At 45.8% G+C, this 20,627-nt stretch overlaps 1 protein-coding gene and 1 long non-coding RNA gene across 4 annotated transcripts in view; one reads left to right on the top strand and one right to left on the bottom strand.

Moving 5' to 3' along the window:
- Positions 1-20,627, top strand: part of MXI1 (MAX interactor 1, dimerization protein) — a 56,645-nt gene that overhangs the window by 31,788 nt on the left and 4,230 nt on the right. For all 3 annotated transcript variants that reach the window (XM_038140169.1, XM_038140167.1, XM_038140168.1), the window contains exon 4: positions 19,511-19,625. In XM_038140169.1, the coding sequence (XP_037996097.1) occupies positions 19,511-19,625 (115 nt within the window). The remainder of the gene's footprint in view (positions 1-19,510; positions 19,626-20,627) is intronic.
- On the bottom strand, positions 7,961-17,443 carry LOC119702315. The gene is made up of 2 exons (XR_005257321.1): positions 12,150-17,443; positions 7,961-9,852 (listed from the first exon to the last, which is right to left on the bottom strand). It is a non-coding gene; the product is annotated as an uncharacterized LOC119702315 (long non-coding RNA).

Here is a 20,627-nt window from a genome sequence, read left to right on the forward strand (position 1 = left end):
GTAGCAAATGTTGACAGTACATATTGTTTTCCTCATTAATAAAACTTGGAACCTGTGATGCTCCTTGCAGCAGTCAAGCTGTATCCAACACAGCTGAGCATGCATCTTTCTTTGACACATCCAAAGGTCAGAGCATGCACTGATCCAACTTGCTCCTTGTGGGAACTGTAGCTAAACTCTCCTGTCTCCGAGGCCAGTGTGGAACAAGAGCTGGAGGTAGTTAGCTGTCTTCAACTCTGTTGTTTGGATGACAGATGCCTCTGTTTTCAGCTGGGATTAACAATTTTCAACAGAGCTGCAGCATGTTTCTCTGTTTTAGGAGATCTGGATAACTTATTACAGAGCTGTTGCTGTTTTTGCTTAACCTGAGAGGGAGAGGGAGAGGGTGAAGCTGGTGGTTTTTGGAGTAAGGCTGTCAGAGAGCTGTTCATTCTGGGTACGTTCAGGCCCAGCCAGCATTATTTAGTGTCAGTCTGCCTTTTGTTATTTCTTTGCATTGCTCTGAGAGCTCGCCAGTCACTGGTGTAACACTGGGGAAGGCTGACCACCACACTTGCTCATGCAAAGTGCCTTCTTGAGCAGAAGCAGCATTTTGATTCAGTTACAACTGAAAGTCTGCAAAGGCTTTGTTTCACATTGGCTGGGTTGCTGAACATTCTGAACTCTGAGTACAGCTGCTGCAAAGGGACAGTTAGTCTCCATGCCAAGTTTTGAAGGAAACAAAATGATCCACATTTCAAGTCCTTTAGTACTGCTCATATAGGAATTTCTAGTTTCAATATGATTTATTTTTTACTCAAAGTGATGCAGTGAAGAATGTATGCATGCCTGTCATCCTTTCTGCTCCCAGATCTCTTCACCTCCCTTAGGAATCCAATAGCTGTTGAAGAATGAAGAGGAAAAAGAACAATACTACTATTTTGGATAAACTGTCACAAAGAAAAATGTTTTTGTTTCAACAATGTGGCACAATAAAATCACTGTTATAAGCCATTTTTCAGAAACAGATATTTATCACAAAGCCCTTCTTAATTAAGACGAGTTTGGGGCACTTTCTGATGTGTTTTTCCCTCATGGTGTAGAAAGAACTGTCAGCACAATCTGCTTGGCCTTGTCATAATGGTCTGATGCTGAGAATCCTTTCATCATCCTGCCTCCCAGAAGGGAGACCTGAGAGGAAACCCCCATCTTCGAAAGAAACATTCTCTGCAGTCAGGTCTCTGCACCAAATCAGAGGTCACCAGTCTGATACTGAGTGCATCGTTGCCAGCTGTGGTTCCTGAATCTCTTCCCAAACTTGCATCCTCAGATTTCTTGGGTGCATTGCCATAGTTTTGTTTCAGGCTGAACCCTCTCCAGTTCTGTATATTTATGGCTGTCCTCAAAAAATTATAAAGACTGGGCAAATGCTCTCTCTAATCAGTGAGCTTGGACTTCTGGTCCCAAGTAGGAAGTCAAGCATTCAGCTTTCCTGGCTCCATTTTCAGTCTGTCATGTCTGTACTTACCATCTCTCTCGTAAATAGATCTCTGGAGACTGCAGGCCTGGCTATTTATTTTTTTCCCAGGGTGCTTTTTGAGGTACTGAGAGCCAGCAGTCCTGATGCAACAACTTTTCTTGTTCAAGTGACTAACGTTGCTCGTAGGCCTGAAAGCATTGTTAGCTAAAAGCCAGTTGGGGATTTCTGCTGTAGGAAAGATGAGGTATTAGGAACATAATTTTGAGACAGATCACCTGGTAATGACAAATTTCAGGACCGTGTCCTCTTGGGGCAGAAGTTGGAGCTGTATGTGTTTGATCTACATCTGGTACATGTAATAATGTAGCCCATGCAGACTTGTAATAATCAAAGGAAGTGGGGTAGGAAATGAAGGAAACATGTTTTTGTTCCCTTTTCTGTATGTGGCCCATTTTAACCAAAGTATGACAGCTTTGATAACCTCTAACCTTATATTGCAAGGGAAGATGGGAAGAGTGGGACTCCCCCAGGTGTCTCCTGGTGTGACTTCTGCCAGGTGAGAAGCAGAAACATGCACAGAGCTGGTGCCTGGATGAAGAAAAGGAGCAGGGACAAGGTTGCATTGACCCAGTCCTTTGCTTCATTGATCCACATCTCTAGCTGGCTGCTTGCCTTTTCCCTCCTTCACGCAAGTTTCCCCTCTCCCACCTTCCTTCAAAACTTCATGCACACTCCATGTGTCCCTCTCAGTGTCCTTCTGTCCCCTCAGTGTTGGCCCGGGCTGGGAGGTGCTGCTTGACACCTTCTCCCATAAGGCAAGAGAAGAGGGACACAGTGTAGGCCTATTTGCTACTTTGGGAGGCAGCAGGATGGTCTAACTCCTAGTTTTGGGTGCTGTGATGGTAAATGCAAGTGTGTGACAGGTGTTCACAACCTTGTCTGGGAAAGGAGAGAAGGGCTTAATCTTGCAATTGCTGTGGTTCTTGTCTCACTGCAAATGGTGCTGGCTACCCTGAGTAGTTTGCATAACTGTGGGCAAAGAGACCTCACAGGTTTCCTCCCAAACAGTGCATGAGAAAACCATAAAACAATTAAATAAGCAATGTAGAACCAAGGGTCATGAATTCTTCTCACATGAAACAAGTGGACAACATGGACAGGGGCATGGCAGAACATAGCAGTAGATGGTGTAATCTGCCAGTGTTCCTTCAGTCCTTGGGAGTTTGAATTTGTGTGGAAGTACAGATCATCTCTGCCTAGTGCTCTTTGTGGTTGTTCCTTACAGTGCCTGTGCAAAATTGAAGTATCTTGTTTTTCAGAGGTGAAACAGACTTCCGTTTGTTAGATGCAGGCTAAATCTCAGATAAAGATTTTGGATTTTGGATTTGGTATGAGTCTGGAGGACTGCAGAGGAATCCCTGCATGAGTCAGGTTTTCAGCCCAATGTCCCATTAAGAAGGCCTAGGGGCTGTCTTTTGAAGCTATACTTTATGGGTACACTGCTGCCTGAGCATCACTTCCCATTAGCCATGTAATGAGATTTTCTGTCCCTCTTGCCTGTTAATTATTTACCTTTGAGAGTACATTCATAAAGCAACATGACTTATTTAGGGGAAAAATGAAAAGCTCTTGCAAAGCATGGATGCCTTTTCTTTTTCTTTTTTTTTCCTTCTTTTTTTTTTCTTTTTTTTTTTTTTTTCCCTGGGAGTTCAGTACTTATAAGGCTCAGGATGAAGAACAGATTGCTGTGAATGGTAGATTTTGCAAATGAGCATGTTCAGCTCACAAAAGGTGAGGCAGGAAAGGGGATGTAGCAGTTACAGAATGATCTTGTAACTGTCTGTACAAGAGTTTCTGCACAGGAGGGGCTGAGGGAAAGGATTGGTACAGAAAAGCTTATTCATGAAGCCACCAGTGGAAACAGGACATGAGTTTGAAATGCAGCGTTGCTTTTATAGAAGCAGACTCTGTGCGTGGTATCAGCGGGTTCACACATGCTCCAGACTGATAGCAGTTCCTATGGTACGGGTGTGGTTTTTATCATGGAAGGTAGTAAACAGCTGCACAAAATTTAGTCATGCTTGCAAAGTCAGATGCAGGCTGCTATCTCTGAGTTGTCTGGTTGCTGAGCCAGGGTGGAATATCTAAAAGCATCTGAATCATTTAGAAGCACAGCTCTTAATGGCTCTCGGGCGAATGCTTGCTCCTTCACTTGGGCAGTTGTTGCTCCTCTCTGGTTGTCTCTACAGTGCCGTAGTTATGCCGAGTCATCTGGGGAGCAGTGCCAAGGGTTCCTTACTGTCCAGGACACTGAATAATGCAAAAACAAAAGGAGGGCATTTGATAGACACTGCTCTTCTCATGATTAAGTGGGTGTGTTGGTAGTAAAAGGGCAAGGACCCTTCCACATGGGTGAAGGCTGGCAAAGCCATACAACCATCCGGAGGGATGTGTGGAAAGGTAGTTGATGCCAGACTTGATTTTGCTGCTTATTTGTGTATGGGAAGATCTCCCTGTGAGCATCCCAGGAAAGAAAAGGAACAGAACAGGAAGGTTCAGAGGTGAGATCAGCCCTGAGGAGCCCACTGTGACTGTCACTAGCTTTGAAGAAGAGCCTGGTCAGCCAAGAGTGTTCCAGGACCTGACAACAGGGAGCCACCAGCATTTCCGTGTGCTGCTGCAGTGTACGTAATCTCCTCTTTCCCTCAGAGCTGGATTGTGCAGGAGGGATTGCTTTGGCTCTCCCAGGAAGTTCTGGGCAATGCATCCTCCACATTTTCCTCTCAGGAGAGACTTTACAGTACTACATAAAGACACAACCTGCTGAAGAGTTGGGTAATTAATTCCAATTCCACATGGTCTAAGCCCAGCCCTTAGATGGGAATTGTTCTGCTCCTTCTGGAAACTCAATGAAATAGTTCAAATGAGTCATTCTGAAAGGAGGAGCAGGGCAGCAGGTTTATTGTAGAAATCAGAGGCTAAAACAGAGCTTGCTTTGTATCTCTCATGTCTTTTATTTCCACCTATTTGGCCTTGTTCCCTGGGGTGGGTTGAGTTGTGGATTGCCCAGTCAGGTTTTGCCCAGCTGTGTGGGAATGTTCCATACAGCTTGGAAAATACCATCCATTAGCTGCACCCCGGTAACGCCGGGAGGCCGAGCGTGGGGCGAGTACGCGCGTTTGCCCAGATGCACGGTTACGTGCAGGCACTCACAAAGAGCTTGCAGTTAAAAGCTACGTGCCCATCTCTTTTTAACGGGGGAAGACAGCCCCAGCTGTGTATACAGCTTGGTGTTTCCCTTTGATCTGTGTTTGTTTCCAGTGTTTCTCATAGAGTGGATCCTGGCGCTCCTCAGAGCTGTCTGCCCTTTTCCAAGTTTGCAGCTGTGTAACTGGGGTACAGCTGGTTTCAGCAGTTTGGGTGGGGGGTTCCTCTTCTCTGCAATCCCTCCAGTTGTTTGCTTTGCTCCTGGTCTTTCCTTGCCAACGTGTGCTGCAGGGAGCCGTCTCATTCTGCTAATGGAAACAGTGCCTTGCAGATGCCTCAAGATCCTCCCTTTTACTTTGCCTGCTTGCTCCTGGCATTAATGCCCTTTGCCAGCTGCAACTGCCACTCTGGAGCAGATCTTCTACTCTGTCACCCAGGTCAAACCTCAGAGAGGTCTCTGGAGACTCAGCATGCTGCCCCTGCAGCTGGCTCAGGCCCTGTATCTAAAGGAGAGCAAGAAACTGTTCTTCAGATTTCTGTTGTTTCTGGAGTTTTCTGAAGCTGCCAGGGATGGGGCTGAGAGGGGCCTTGCAGCACTCGTTTGGTGCCCTCATCCCAAGGCAGGATAAGCTCCGTCTAAAGCTTTTCTGGCAGGTGCCAATCTATCATGGCCTTAAAAGCATTGACAGCAGGATTGCATAGGGAAACAGTGCAGCCTATGGCCCTGATTAACTGTGGTTACTGCTAGAAAGTTGTGTCTCACGTCTGACTAAAGAAAATTATTTCAGCATTGTTCAAGGGAAGAAAAAAAGCTGTCCAAAGCTGAGTGCCTCTGTGAGTGTGAAGACTCCCAAATGCTGAATATAGCAGTCAACTTTCCTAGCAAGAATCACTCTGTTAGACCCTCAAAGTACACTGAGGAGTTCTGGCTGAGATAGGCAAATGTGGGGAACAAAAAACATGGATCTTTTCTTTTTCCAATGCATGCACTTCCCACTTCACCTAACCCAAAGAGCAACTTTGATGCCAAAAAAAGTGGGAAAATGAATGGGAACACTTCATCTCCCATGGATATTCTATGTAATATGACCCTCTTAGGAAATGTGCAGAGCCTGTTCTCTGTTCTCTCTTTTAAACTTTTCTTGGCTTGGAAAAGCAGCTTACAGGCTTGGTATTCACTGGAAAAAGCACATATGGGGATACATTTCAGTGAAGGGATTGCAAAAGGAGAGGAGAAGCAAAATCTTATATCTAGTGTCATATACTTCATGAAAACATGTGAAGGATCTCTGGAGTCATGAGTGTCTGTTGGAGTTTCTTTGAGTTGTGTGTTGTGGTGGTCTCTGCAAAGAGTACATGTGGTGAGGAAAGAGCAGAGTGGGAAGGGGTTTGTGCTGTGTGGTGGGCACAGTGGAAGTGTCAGAGTGGAAAGCTGTGGTGCAGAAGCAGGGGACTCCCATAAGCCCTCCAGGCTGGCTCCCAGGTCTGTGCAGACAGCACTGGCTTGTGCTTTCCCTCAGCCATCCAGGGAAAGCAAATTGCATGAGGTGCTTAAAGAATTTTTTATTTTTTTATTTCAAAGGAGTTGGTTTTTTTTTTAATTGTTCTATTATTTAAAGTGAAAAATATGATTAATCTTGCCAACTCTTGTAATCTTCCCTACAATTCTGGTGGTACTTGGGGCAACCCAGAACCCAGAGTTAAGTGTTTCCCATCCCCCACATAAAACCAATGAGCCAATGTACCCTTTGTATTTAAAAAACAGAAAGAAGAGGAAACATCCTATGTAGGCATTTGCTTTTTAGAATAGTGTGATGTCTGAGCTACTGTGGTGTATATTTTTTAATGGGGCTAAACCATAATGGGATTAACAGTAGGACATCAGAAACTAAAGGGTTTAAAGAAGTAAAAAGCTTTATGACTGCGTGGTTTGCAGTGTCAACAATGCAGCCTTCATCTTGTCTTCCTGATCATTACTAAACTCCTTTGAAATTCCATCTTGAGAATTTCTTGGGACAGAGCTAACAGAAGACCTCAGATAGATTTTTGTTGCATATATGGAATAGTGAGGAATTACAGATCCATTTTGGGAAATGTGGCCATGTTGTACTCTGAGCCTTATTAACTACCAGAGGAAGCTGGATGAATTGGCTTCCAGAGAATCCCAGTCTCTTGGCTCTTCCCACACCACTGTCATTGCTGAGCTGCATGAGCACCTGAAAACCAGGAGTAGCTGTGGCTGTGCAGTACTGTGTGAAGGAATTAGGATTAGCTCCATTTTGTGCATGAGTGGTGTGTACTTCAGTTCCTGAAGGATTTACCTGGGATCATGCAAGCTGTCTGTGGACTGATTCTCACTTAAAGGTCCTGCCTGCTGCATAACCCTTTCCTGCATGTGGAAATGTCATCTCTGGTTTGCTACTTTGCCCTTCCTGAAAGTGCCTGCAAGCTCTGCCAGCTCCTGGCTAGCACAGCACTAGGAAAGTCAGAAAGTTCCTCCTCCTGGTTTGTAGTTAGGCTTTCATGCTGAGGAAACCCACCATCGGCTCTCTCTAGGTGAATTCTCTTTGGGGAAAATTACCTTTTTTGTTGTTTTTTTAGCTATAATTTTTAACAGTAGTGTTTTTTGAAACCAACAAGGAGTCATCCCAGGATGGGATGCAACATAGAAAATAAAATATCTGATTGGTGAAGAAGTAGTGAATCTTGCCTAAGTTCACGAGGCCCTGAGAGTGACATAAGCACCACGAAAGAGCAAGGAAGGAGGGTGTGACTGCGATTATGAAGTGGTGCTGCTGCAGGTATTTCTCTAAGGTCATGTGGCTATTTTCTTAATACTGCTCTGATAGCAGAGCAAATGCAAACCAGTTTCCACCAAACCAGAGGAGTAGGTGTTCCAGCTCCTCTCTCTTTTTCTTTGTCTTTTTAAATAATTTTTCTTTCCAAAACAAGCCATGAACCTTTCAGTGTCTGGTTTGTTCCAAGTGGGGTCCTAACCCTTTTCCTGCTGGGAAAATACAGGGTCAGCAAGCATAAGGCAGCTAATCCTCTTACAAATGTTAGTTTACTCAACTACAGCTGTTCTTGGTTTGGAGAATCAAATTTGTATCCATTTGTGGCATTGAAGACCCAGACAGGGGTCGTAATGGTCTTCAGCTGATCAAAAGTTCACTAGGTAGAGCATCCTGTGCTTAATATAATGATTTTTGAGCCCTATTGAAAGCACTAGAAGTTTTGTAGTTGAGCTGAAGCAAATGGAGCAATTTGCATGTCTTACAGATACAGTTTTGTTGGTTTTTTTTGCTTCCAGCCCAGGGAAGTTGTTTCCAAGCAGCCAGCTCCATGCTTTTTCCTCGTTTGAGGTTTGAGCCATCTTGCATCTCTTGGCCTTCACACACTCCTACAGGAGAGGAAGAAAATATAAGGAAGGTGCCCAGGGAAAGGGAAAGGGCAAGGCAGGGGGTTTGTGTTGTTCTTTCCCCCTGAAGTTTATATTGGTTTAATTTTCTAGGCGATAAACTTGGCTCCTCTTTGGAGAAGGAGTTTGTATTAGCACATCACACCAGCTAAACAGAGGCAAGGTGTGTTTTTACACTCTCTGGTGCTTCCTTTCAAAAACTCTTTTTTTTTTTTCCTGATACCTCTGTATTGTGTGAGTTCAGGACATGGCTCACCTGCTGTGTCAGTGTGCTGGGAGCTGTGCTCTGTTCAGGCTCCCCTCCTGAGTAACAAGTATAAGTTACTTGAGTTAAAACCATTTTGTTACTTAATGGTAGCCAACTCCTAGCCTCTTTAAATACAGTATTGCTGGTTTTTCTGTGCAAAAATCCTTATGCAGTAGGAAAAGTACTGCTAGGATGTCTTAAGTTCTCCTTCCTGCTGCTTTTTTTCCAAGCATACATCAAAGAATGACCTTGGCTGGTAATTCATTTTCTCTGGGAAGTTTGAGGTTAAATTTAAAATAATTTTACAAGGTGAAATTACATGCACTGCTTCCCTTGTTCCAGATGTATGCCCTCTATACCTGAAAGGTACAGTAGATATTTGATGACTCCTTAAATATTTCTGACAGTGTGTAGAGATATTAGATGAAGAGCACATGCTTTCCTTCTGGCATAAAAGATTTTGTGTAAACAAGTATGTCAAATGGTCACATTCTTAGAATATACTTTCATTAGGAAGTTTCTTCCATGAGGTAAGCTTCAGAAAATAGATGCATGTGATGGAAAAATTCTTAGTGGCTGTAACTTACCTGTGTAATTTAAAAAAATTTGTTAGTGACAAAAAGAACTTCTGGTACCAGAAAAGAATTTATTCTTGGTATTGACAAATTTCCCACTCATGATTTTAAAAACAGGAAATATGTTTTCCCCAGTAACAAGTTAATAGCATCCTTTACTCTGTCAGTGATATACAAATGTCTGTCTTATGAAGCAAATGCTTGTTCTTTCAGCTGGCTAATGAAAGTACAAGTTTGACTGTACTTTGGAAGGCATCAAAGTCCAAGGTCTCTTTCAGTGGCACTGCAAGGAAACAGGGGCTTGGAGGTACTGTGTATGCTTCTACTGCTGTGACACCCTGTGGACCTGGGGGAGCTTTTCTGCTTAGGCAGGAGACCAGTCCCTGGCTGCTCTCCAGCTGCCTGCTGGGAAGCTGTCTGCTGCCTTGGCTTCTGCCAGGCTCGAGTGCAGGCATGGGTCTTCAAGGGTCCCTGCAGATCCTTGCTAATTGATCTGTTTTCTGGTGTGCACCGTCTTTGATTTCTTCTGGAGAGGCTGGAAGGACCTGGTGGCAGTAGATCTGAGCTGGAGAACTTTCCCATTGCCTGGCAGTTTTAGAGGCGATTAAGGATTATGGAGTGAGAGCATCTCTGCTTCTCAGTGTTTGACTGCAGAAGCCTTGGGGGAGTCCAAAATACCTCTTCATTTCAAAGGCGTTGTGCTTAGCCAGGAAACCTCTGAAGAGAATAATCAGGAATAGCTGGAGAGTTTGGGAAATCTTGGCTATCTTTGCCGGTGACCTAATTCTAGCAGTAAAGCTGAAAATCCGTAGATTGCAGCAAAGCAGGTTAGTGCTTCCTCTGCAAGGAGGCAGGTTTCTGATGAATGGCACAGCTGCTTTGCAGGCATGTTGGCAGCGTGCAGGAGGACTCTGCACTGACTTGGCTTTGAGCACACTGTGTATCCCTAGAAGGATAATTACAATGGTATTAGTGAGAACCAGGGCACAGGACACCGCTGGCTATTTAAAGAGCAGGTCTATTTTTAACCACCTTTTAACAAAGATGGAGTTTTTATTAGACTGGGCTTTATAATTAACCAGCCTGGGTTGTATATTGATGTTTACAGCTTTCTTTGCATGTTCCCTGATAGTCAAACGCATATTGTAGCAATATCTTATGGCCAGGGTAGGAAATTGCAACACCTGCATGCTTGGCAGCACGTTGAAGAGTTGGTGGCAAATGATCTTTACCTACATGTGGCCATACCAGCGGCACCTGGGCTGGGTTTTTAAGTCAGAAGGAGAACATGATGTAGAGCATTTGTGGCCTGTGGTGGCTGTTGGGTTTAGCATGTTGCTGTGAGCACAGCTCAGCCTAAAAGGGGTTTAGCTGGTGACGTTGTCTTCTGTGCTACACTGAAATACAATTAATTATATTCACCAGGGATTAAAATACTCTCTGATAATGTCCAAGATCGATAATAGGAGATCCTCAATATATAATTTCAGGGGGAAGTCTGCTCCAGAGCATCTGTTGCTATTTGACATCTCTTTATAATTGTCCAAATTTCTTGCAAGGAATGATAAAGAGGAGCTGGGAGTTGGGAAGAGAAAGTGGTGGACGGGCACTGAGGTCAGTGTGAGATCTGTATGAAAATGAAGGGGTGAGAGAAAATGCCAGGCATTGATTGATTCCATTCCTCTGCTGGGCAGATGGCCACCTATGCTGCTCTCATCACCTTCTCATTGTGAAGCCCAGGTTATTGCATTTGATCTTTTTCTACTGAGTTGAAGCAGCCCTGTCTCATCAGTGCCTCTGAAGATCAAAGGGGTTATGAAAGGATGAGCAGTTGTGTTACCAAGCAACTGTGAGTTCATTCTGGAGGAGGAACCTTCCAAAATGGCATAATTTTTATTACTGTGAGCATCAATATTCAAAAGTTTTTGACATTGCCTTTTCTAGTTTTGGAAGTCATGAGATTACAGGTAGTCTCTCTTTTTTAGAAATTGTTTTATTCATTTAAATGAAGCTTCTGTCTTCTAGTCCTGTAGTTCAAAGCAGGAAACCTCAAGATGTGCAGCAAATAGGACCCAAAGGCCCAGAAGTTATGCTGTGAATAAAATTAGTCCTGGATATATCACTTCAGCTTCAGAATCATAGTGTTGCTTTAGTATAATTATTTGGAATCTGCTTGATTTAGGAATTTTGAGCACAGTCACGGGAACCTGTTTCAATGTCTGTGCATTTGACAACTATATGCTTGTTCCAAAGAGTTTCCAATCCAGGAGACAGTGAGAGAAGAGAACAGAAACAAGGCCTGGACAGGCTGAAGGATGGCAGCTAGTGATAGCACTGCAGTGCTGTCAGAGAAGAGAGTGAAAAGGAAGGTAACAGACTCAGTGTGAGATGAGAGCAGTCATCCTCCCTGAAGTGCTCTCTGAGATGAGGATGGGACTCCCAAGTTTTCAGAAGTGTCCTGTTCACAGCTGTGTTTGCAGTGCTGTGGCTTTGAATCCTGGAAGTGGATGCTCTCTCCTGTGTCCATGTAACTCAAATTGTATGAAGGCCAACCCCTGCACTCACTGAACAATGTGATTTGCACTGAACATCTGCACAGTGTGAGCAGACTGGTCAGCCACTGGGAGATACAGCCAAGACTCAGTTACCACTCCATGCTGCAGCCCAGGAGACACCTGTTCTGCAGGAAATCCAAATCTTTCAACCAGATCCCTGATATTTCATCAAAGGATTGGAGGCTGCCTGATTTCCCCTCCCTCCATCCCTCTTTAAGAACCTTGAAGTAATTAATTTGCCTTCAAAATCATAACATAATTAGGAGAGCCCTCTCAACAATATTCAGTTTTATACTCAAAAGGATCCCAGGAAATGCAGAGATTTTGATAACTGTGGGATACAGAGGGAAATGGAGGAGCATGTCTTTCTCCAGACTGCAGTAGTAGGCTAGAAAGATCCATGTTGGAGAGGACCAGTGGTGGCAAGACATCACTTGGCACAAGGTTTGTTGGTCTTGCAGCTTCTGTTTGCCAAGAACCTGAAACTCTTCCAAAGCTGACATCAGTGATGAGTCTTCCCATCTAGAAGAGTTGGAGGCAGAAGTAATTTCTGTGTAAGGTGGCCATACACTCACACTGCAGTGCAAGGCCACGCAGGGCTCAGGGTTTGTAGCATGGATGCTTTCAAAGTGTACAGTGGAGAGTGTGGGCAGTACATTTGCAGGTAAAACCCTTGCTTTATGCTTACCTTAAGGCTTGCAGCTTCTGTTGCAGACAGGGGGAAGGGTTTGTGTACCCCAAAATCGGCCATTTTTTCCTGAGTATTTCAGTTGCTTGGTAAGATGCTCCCTTTCCCAGGGTACCTGGTTTTGGTTTTGTCTCTGAGGTGGCCTTTGAACAAAGCTCTGCAGTTGTGGAATACATCAGTACATTGCTGTTTGTATTTTGTTTCCACTTACGGCCTTGAATCACAACTCTGCTTTCTTATGCACTGTGCCACCCCTTATCTGCCTGGTGCATGGCTTGTGACCAGGCAGAGGTACATTGATTTGTGTGACTTTGAAAAACTGCATTGCCTTGGGGTTGGGTTTTTTTTTATTATTCCTATTATTGTTTTACCATTGTTAGGTCATAGATCTCATCATTTGCAGTTTGTTTTTCCTTTGGCCTTGATTTGAGAACACAGTTGGGTGCATGTTCATCTCTAACTTTTGCAGACAGACCTGACATGGTTAAGATAAAGTTGAAAATGTTGCTTGTAGAACTTTTTTGTTCCTTTAAATTCCTGTTTATAGTATGTTGTCAGGTCTTTTTATTGTTGGTCTTAAATTTTCATTTCTTTGTTTATTTTAAATGGCAGAACTTTACATCTAAAAATTTAAAAATATGAAGGATTTTTTTTTTTGTTAATTTTCATGACAGAGTTTATTAGCTTTTGGAATACAAATACTCGTACATGCCAGGGAGCCATCGGTAGAAATTGACTGGAAACGGGGTCAGATGAGCAAGTATCCTCTTCCAACTGGGAGCAAGCGCACGATAAGAATCGTGAGGAGAAACCTGATTTGCAATCCAAAAGCCCGGTTTGTTGCGAGCGATTTCACAGCTCAGGTGGAGAATATTCAGGTGGAGAATATTAACTTCAGCTGTGCGTTTGTGAGTCACATTTCCTTGTGAAGCGTGTGTCCGCGCTGCGGAGCCGGGCTGAGCGGGGCTCGGTGCGCTCATCGCAGGCTGGCCGGGCGCCGCCGCAGCGCGGCCGGAGGGCTCGCAGCGCTTGCATAACGCGCTGCAGCACCGACAGCGGGCTCAGCCCGCTCCTGCCTCCTCCAGCCCGCTCCTGCCTCCTCCAGCCCGCAGCCAGGTGCTTGGAAAAACCTCCCCGCTCGCTGGAGACGAGCGCTGGGTAAAGCAGGGAGCGGATACAACGCTGAGAGGGCTGGGGGTCAGGGACAAGGGTAAGGAAAAAACATCAAGTCGTACGATGGCTGTTGGAGATAAGCAGCCTCTGACCTGTGAACTGCTTTTAGAAGGAAAGCGTATTTTCCCTGCCCTGTGGTTTTTGCATGTGTTTCTCATTACTTTTATCTCAAAATCATTCCCGTACATTGAATTATTGATGTGGGGTCACATGTGTTTCTCCAGGAATTGCTTTCTTTAACCAGTGATCCCTCCTGAATTTTTTAGACAATCTGTTAGGCTCTGAAATCCAAACAAAGTTGGTGGTTTCTAATTTCAGGGTTAAATTGGATTCGACTTTGAAAAGGCTTTGAGGCAAGAGGAGATAATGTCCTTCTGCATGTTAGGATCCTCCTTCTTCTGGTTCTTTTGGTGCTTCTTTTGGTTTGCTTCTATTTTTTTAACATCTCACAATGATCAAGTGTCTGATTTAGCCTCAGTGGAACTTGAGCATATTCCTAATGTTGAGCACATGCTTAAATCCACTGTTGAATTCAAGCCCTACAGACCTGGAGGCATAAGTACAAAAATATCTGGGAAATGCTTTTCTTTTCCCTCAGATGCTCCCTTCTTTCAACATACAAAATTAAGAATTCAGCATTTTGAACTGCTGCTGGAGGCGAGTTGGTCATTTCCTGCTGGGAGGGAGGCTTGATCTTTTAAAGATGGGAAGAGAGTTTGTGTGTGTGTCTGTGTGTGTGTGTGTTTTGCAGATGTTCAGGCCTTGATTCAGCAGAGTCTCTCAGCAGTGTCTGATGGGGGGATAGCGCTGAGTCTGGTAAACCTGCTGCTCCAGAGCCGAGCGTGCGCGCGCTTGCCTGCCTCCTCAGCAGAGAAAGTTTCTTTTCTCAGTTTCCATCGCTTCTGCTCATGATGGAAGCTGGCAAGGACCCTGCACAAATCCCAAACCACTTCTGGCAAAGAAGCTGCTGTCTCTCTGGCAGTGTCTGCATTCAGGGATGGCTCGTGTCTGCAGCGCTTCTGCAGCATGGCCCAGAGGAGGATGGAGCAGGCAGTGGGGGGCACCCCATGTCAGGGGCTGCACAGGGACTTGGCTGAGCCCACCAGGGCTCAGGAATGGAAACTGCCAGTGGCCTTACAGCCCTGGGCTGGCCCTTGTAGGAACCCTGTTGGGCATTGTTAGGGGGTTAGGTTTGCAGCCCCTGAGTAGCCACTTTGAGACCAGCAGACACAGGGCTTGGAGCTGCCAGCACAGGTCCCTCTGCTCTCTGGGGACTTCCCAGCAGGGAGGAAGCTGGTGGCTTTGTGCCCAGCTTGCTATGGTGCAGAGTGTTGTGCTAGATTGATTCCTACCCAAACTCCTCAAAAATGTATTCAGAGGTGTGGAGGAAGGAAACAGAGACTTTTTTTTTTGCACCCACACCTTTTTCTGCAGTGCAGTTTTGATTCAGGCAAAAGAGAGCCCAGTTCCTGCAGTGGGATTTGCATGTGTGTTGTACACTGAGACAGCTGAAGCTGTGAGCAAAAAGCACGCATAAATAAAGGCTTCCTCCCTGTGCTTTATATAATCAGAGTGGGTGATGTCATTGGGAGCTGGAGAGGAGAGCAGGCTGTGAAATTACAGCCCTCTGCAGCCAGACAGAGCCAAGTGCAAGGGGGGGCTGCACAGAGCGAGAGCCAGGATCCCCTCTGATACAGGCTCAGGACAGAGGACCTTGGAGGGGAGCTGGGGGGGTAGAAGTAGATAATCCTGATACAGTCAGATAATCCAAATACAGTCAGAAGCTCTTGCACAGGCACAAAGGGAAAGCAGGGAGACAGCAGGTGCCTAGTGAGCAGCACTGGGGCTGCCATTTCAAGGGCCAGCACTCCCTTCCTCCACATGCAGCCATCTACAGCTTGTGGATCTGCTGGAAGGGCTGTGGGGCTGCTGGGCTTTGCCATCCTTCTTCTGCTACGGTCTCCTGGCCCATTGCAGCTCCTGGCAGAGAAGAGAGGCCATCCTTGCCCTGGTTGCCCTCCACATCCCAGAGGAGCTTGCTTCTAGTCTCTTTCTGGCCCCACACAGGGGAGGAAGCACAAGCAACAGAGGGGCTCTGTCCTAGCCAGAGTGGCTAGGTGAAACAAGATAAAGGGTGATCCTCAGCTCTTCGGGACAAGGCTTGTGTTTGGCTCTGGGTTTCTGAAACCTCTCAGGTGTTTTACTCCTTTTTGGCCATCCTGATGCCCCCCGACTTGGGAATCTCAAGCAGGAGTTTTTCCCTCTCATCAAGCTGAGCAGGAAGAGGGGACCAGGCTCATCCCTTGGGAAAATGGAGAGCCCCCTTCTTTCAGATTCTTCACAGATTTCTCTTTCAACACATCAAGCATCTACAATGTGCTCAGTATGCTGCTGCAAGAGCCTGATTTTTTCCCACTTTGACAGGAGGAAGGGCTGCAGCTTTTCCCATCTCCCCTGCAGCTTGCATGCAAAAGCTTCGGCCTCTTCTGAAACTGGAATTCTCCTTCTGTCATCCTCTGTCTTCCTCAGGATCAAGAGAGCGAGAGGCAGCAGCCCTTTGCACCAAGCCTGCCTTGTTTCTCTGTTATATAACAATATGGGCTTTTAGACTTGTTTTTCTAGATATTGGCAGATGCGTCAAATATTGGCATAATCCAGTGGTTTACATGGAAAGCCGTCTGGCTCTGTCTGGAGGCTGCACAATGCTGGTATTTTCATTGAAAACAAGAGCCTGCAGCATTGTCAAAGCCACGTTGCAGCAGAGTCCAGGTAAACAAGGGGAAAAGACACTCACATCATGGCCTGACCTGGGGAATTACAGCTGCCCAGAGGCAGCTCCAGGACTTGATAAGAAAGATTAATGGCTTTGCAATTGCTTTCTCTCTGAAATGGTCTTTTAGCTAAGTCTTCTGTGATGGTTTTCAAAGAATCCCAAAGTCATTTCAGTTGGAAAAGACTTTCAAGACCATCGAGTTCAACCTTTGACTGATCACCATTTTGTCAGCTAGACCATAGCCCTCTGTGCAACATCCAGTTCAGTGAGCAGTGACTCCATCTGCTCCCAGGGCTCTGGAGTTTTATTTCTGATGCACCCACCAGTCTGTCAGACCTGCAGTGTGTGCTCTGCAGTTTAAGAACCCATCACAGTCCACTGGGGCTGTTGGAAGTTAAGAGAGATCAGGGACTGTGATTGGGTTAGATTTTAAAAATAAAAAAGTAAGGAAGGTATTGAATGCTGCAGAGGGGTAACAGCTAGGGAAGTTGTTTAGTTGGATCTCTCTGAAGGAGAGCAACGTGCTCTCATGCCAGGATAGTTTGTAGGCTTGGTTGCTCCTTCCCATCCCAGTGTGGCTCAGCTTGGAGTGCGAAATAGGGGGAAAATCCAGCGGCAGCACAGAAGGAACGGCTTTGGTCAGACCTCTTTGAAACCTGCCTTAGCTCAGCCAACACCACCACCTGCCCCTGCAGTGGCTTCCAGCCCGAGCCGTGCTGTGTGCCATTGTGAGCTTATCAGCTCATACCACACTTGTGTCCTAGGCAGGTGGCCCCTCCTGATGCCTGGTGTGCTGGCACAGGCCATCACCCCTGCTGCAGGCCACAGCCTTTGGCCACCAGCCAGCAGAGCCAGGTGCAGGATGGCTTCTCTGAAAATGGTCTGCATGAGCCTGGGACAAGCAGTAACCTTCTTCACCGTGGTCCTGGGGCACAATGGGAAGGTTTTCAAGTGTCCAGGTTTTTATTACATGTCTGGACCTTTGCCTGTAGCTTTCAGGTGCTTAGCAGGGTTGATCTTGTTCAGTCCGCACATAACCCAGCTTTTGACGTGGCAGATCAGTGCCACCCTTTTGATCGCTGTCTCAGCAATCCAGCCAGTGCTTGCTCCTGTCTGAAGCTGATCACTAGTTCCAGGAATTGCAGTTCCTGGTGCAGCACCTTCCCAGTTCCTGGTAAAACAGTGCTGAGAATCAGCCCAAAGCTCATGCTGTAGGTGTGTTGTCCATTTCTCTTTGCATTCGAGTGGACTGTGATGTCTTTGCCACTGGTTGGATGTTGATTCCCCAAACTTTTTTTCCTGTTACACAAATAATTTGATTTTCGCCGTGGGCTGGGAGCTGCCTCCAGGTCTGCAGTACCTGCCTGTAGCAGATGCTGTGTAGCAGTCTGCTGTTAGGTGGAGCCCCCAGATCTGAGCTCTGCTCGCTCTGTGTTTTTAACTTGGGCTGATCTGTAGCTGAAATGTGTGGCTGGAGCTGGTACTTGTGCTGTGAGGAGACACATGCTGCTCCATGCTGCAGCTTGATGGCTGTGCTCTGACTCAGTGACTTACCTGTGTGGCCATTCAGGAAGTCTGTGCCATATCCAAAAATTGGTTTCAAACCCCAGAATGTCTTTGACCACAAGATCCTGCTCCTCTTCGTTTCTGTGCAAGAAGTCAACGTCCAGTCTCCCAAGGGATGACACAAACTGTAGTGCCAGTGTGAACCAGCAATACTTTTTCATTGCTTACCCTTTCGGTCATCATGGGACACAGGGCAAACACCTGTAGTAGGTGCACACTCCTGACCAAGCTCTGTGTTGAAAACTGGCTTCCAGGTAGAAAAAAATCCCCCCATGTCAACCATATGGGTTTAATGACAGTGAGGTTTGCCCTAGAGCAACTTGAGAAGTAAGAGATGAGATTGATGTGATTACTCTTCTTTCAGTTTGATTTTTGGATTATGATTTCCCTTTCCCCACTCCTGTATTTGTTAATGTTTAATGGAAAACATGCTTTCTTCAAGGCTCTTGCTGGTAATATGCAGCCCTGTGACTGTTATTGAAACAGAATGATGAACCCTTCGTAAAGAGATTTATGGTAGAAACCGTGAGGAGCTCACATCTACAGCACGGCCAGTGAACACTCCCCTGTGCTGACAGTTCATCAGCAAAACCCCTGACCCTTCCACCCTTAATCATCCTTGCTTGTCACTGACATAATTGCCTGATTACAGACTCTTCTCCCCCACCCCTTTCAAACTGGGTGCAATAGTGCATTTGAAAAACAAATGGAAATGAACTGTCCATGCTCTTTTTTTCTTTCTTTTTTTTTTTTTCTTCCCCTGCATTGAGATGGATCAGGCTAAGATTCAGTTTCTTTGTGCATGAGCAGGGGCTGGGATAGGCTTTCAAGAGTCTTTTGCACTGGTGTTTCTTGCATGTGAATGGTAAAGCTGATGTCATTGTGTTATTGATTGGGATGACAACTTTGGACATAAATCATTAATGTCTGGGAAAGAGAGGGAGGAGAAAAAGGCAACCCACACTCGATAGTTTTCCATAAATCTGCTGTTCATCTCTGCATATGTGATCTAGAGGAGGAGACAGTGGGAACAGTTTTCCTGTGCAGCCTGAGGACGATGTGTGTTGTCGCTGCTGCCTGAACCGTTTACCCCAGAACATGTTGCCATCTTCTGCAGAAAATGGACCATATCACCAGCAGTGCTGTTGTGCTGGAGCCTGTCTTTGTAGATGTGAGCCAAGGTCAGAAGTCTGCCCGGGGGAAGGTCTTGGGTTCTCTCATTCCCACAGACCTTGCACCCCTAGCAGCATTTCAGACCTGGGCCCAGGAAGAAGTAAGAGTTCAGTTCTTGGGAACTCTTATCCCTCTCGCTCCTTGAATTGCCACCAGGGATTGTTTCAGTGTTTTGAATTGACCATTTTTTCATTGATGATCTTAATTTCATGCAAAAAGAAGGTGTTCAGGTCAGTTCGTAGCAAATGTCCCTGAGCTAGCAATGAACAAGCACACAGGGGGTAGCAATCATTCAAAACTGCTTTCACAAAAGTTCTTCTCAGCAGAACAGACAGCAAGTAGCTCAGAGAGAGTGGAAATCCATGAGATACTTGTACCATTCTCCTATGTGCCTTTGCCCCTGCACAAAGTTCATCCAGATGGGCCAGATTATCAGTTCAGACAGCAAGAAAATAAACAGTGTCTGTCAGAGGTTAGCAATAATTAAAGTATTGGTGAGCAGCTGATGTTTGAAGTGTAAATAGTTCAGTGGCAGTCTGTGCTGGTACCTGAGGGGAATCTTGTGATGCGTGGAAACAGGGAAGCCTGAAAACTGCCTTGTAGGGGGGCAGAAGTGAAAGAAGTGCCATTCCCTTGCAGAAAGCATGGCTCTTACCCTCCTGTTCTCCCCTTGCAGCCGAGCTCACCTCCGCCTGTGTCTAGAACGCTTAAAAGTTCTGATACCGCTCGGACCAGACTGCACCCGGCACACCACGCTTGGGCTGCTCAACAAAGCCAAAGCACATATCAAGGTAAGAGCTGCCTTTCCCTGCTGCTTCCAGCGTGGGCTCTTGGGAAGTGCAATGCAATTGCTCACCCTCGCTGCCTGGAGCTAAGTCTGTTGAAGGAAACGTGACGCTGTTAAAAAATAAATAAATAAATAAAAAGAGCAAGCAAGTCTTGCCCCCTTGGTTAGCCATTTATCATTGCCACAAGCCACATTGTTGGAAGAGTCCATAATGAACTCCCTAACTACAAAAATTATGGATTTGAAGAGCAAGGATTTTGTTTGTATTGTGATCGTTTGTTGACAGCTGCATCTCTTTAAGGAAAAACATACCTACTGCTGAGTGACTGCATTTTGATGGGAAATGCAGCTTTTTTTCTGGTGTGCTACTGAGTTTCCACTGCCGAAGCATTAGCACAAACCACAAGAGTGTGAGACAGGTCTGGCTTGCTGGAGTTCCATGTGTGAACCTTCCAGCTAGCCTAGCTCTTCCAGCTCCACTTTTGGCAAAGTGAGATGTGAAAAGAAAATGCAGCATTGTCAGTATCTGGGAGAGGCTGAAATACTTCGTTGCAGGTCAGGATATAGAGAGGGAAGATGGGTGATGAGGGAGGAAAAGTGCTGCCAAAAGGACAGAGTTAGCCTGAAATGACTCCTCCTTATGCAATGCGCTTGTTGTAGGAAACAAAGAACAGTGCCCTGGTAGATTTCCCAGCTGTGATCAAAGAAATCTGTAGTAGGTTATGTAAATCACTCACTGAATAGAAAACTGTTTCTGAGAAATCCTTCTAAACCATGCAGTAAGGAACACAGGACTCCCGGGCCACGTTTTTCTGCTTGTAACAAACCCTGGAGTGGATCGGTTTGGGGTGCGAGGCCCCTGCGTGGGCAGAGGCGGTAATGCAGGTGCCCGATCCCGGATGGGATCACCCACAGACTGCTGCAATTCGCGGTGTGTCCCCTGGAGAGGCTCAGTCATCAGAGACTCTTTGTACTAATGGGTGTGATTTATCAGGACCTGAGAGGT

The sequence above is a fragment of the Motacilla alba genome, chromosome 6 (genome assembly GCF_015832195.1).
Source record: "Motacilla alba alba isolate MOTALB_02 chromosome 6, Motacilla_alba_V1.0_pri, whole genome shotgun sequence".
Lineage (NCBI taxonomy): Eukaryota > Metazoa > Chordata > Aves > Passeriformes > Motacillidae > Motacilla > Motacilla alba.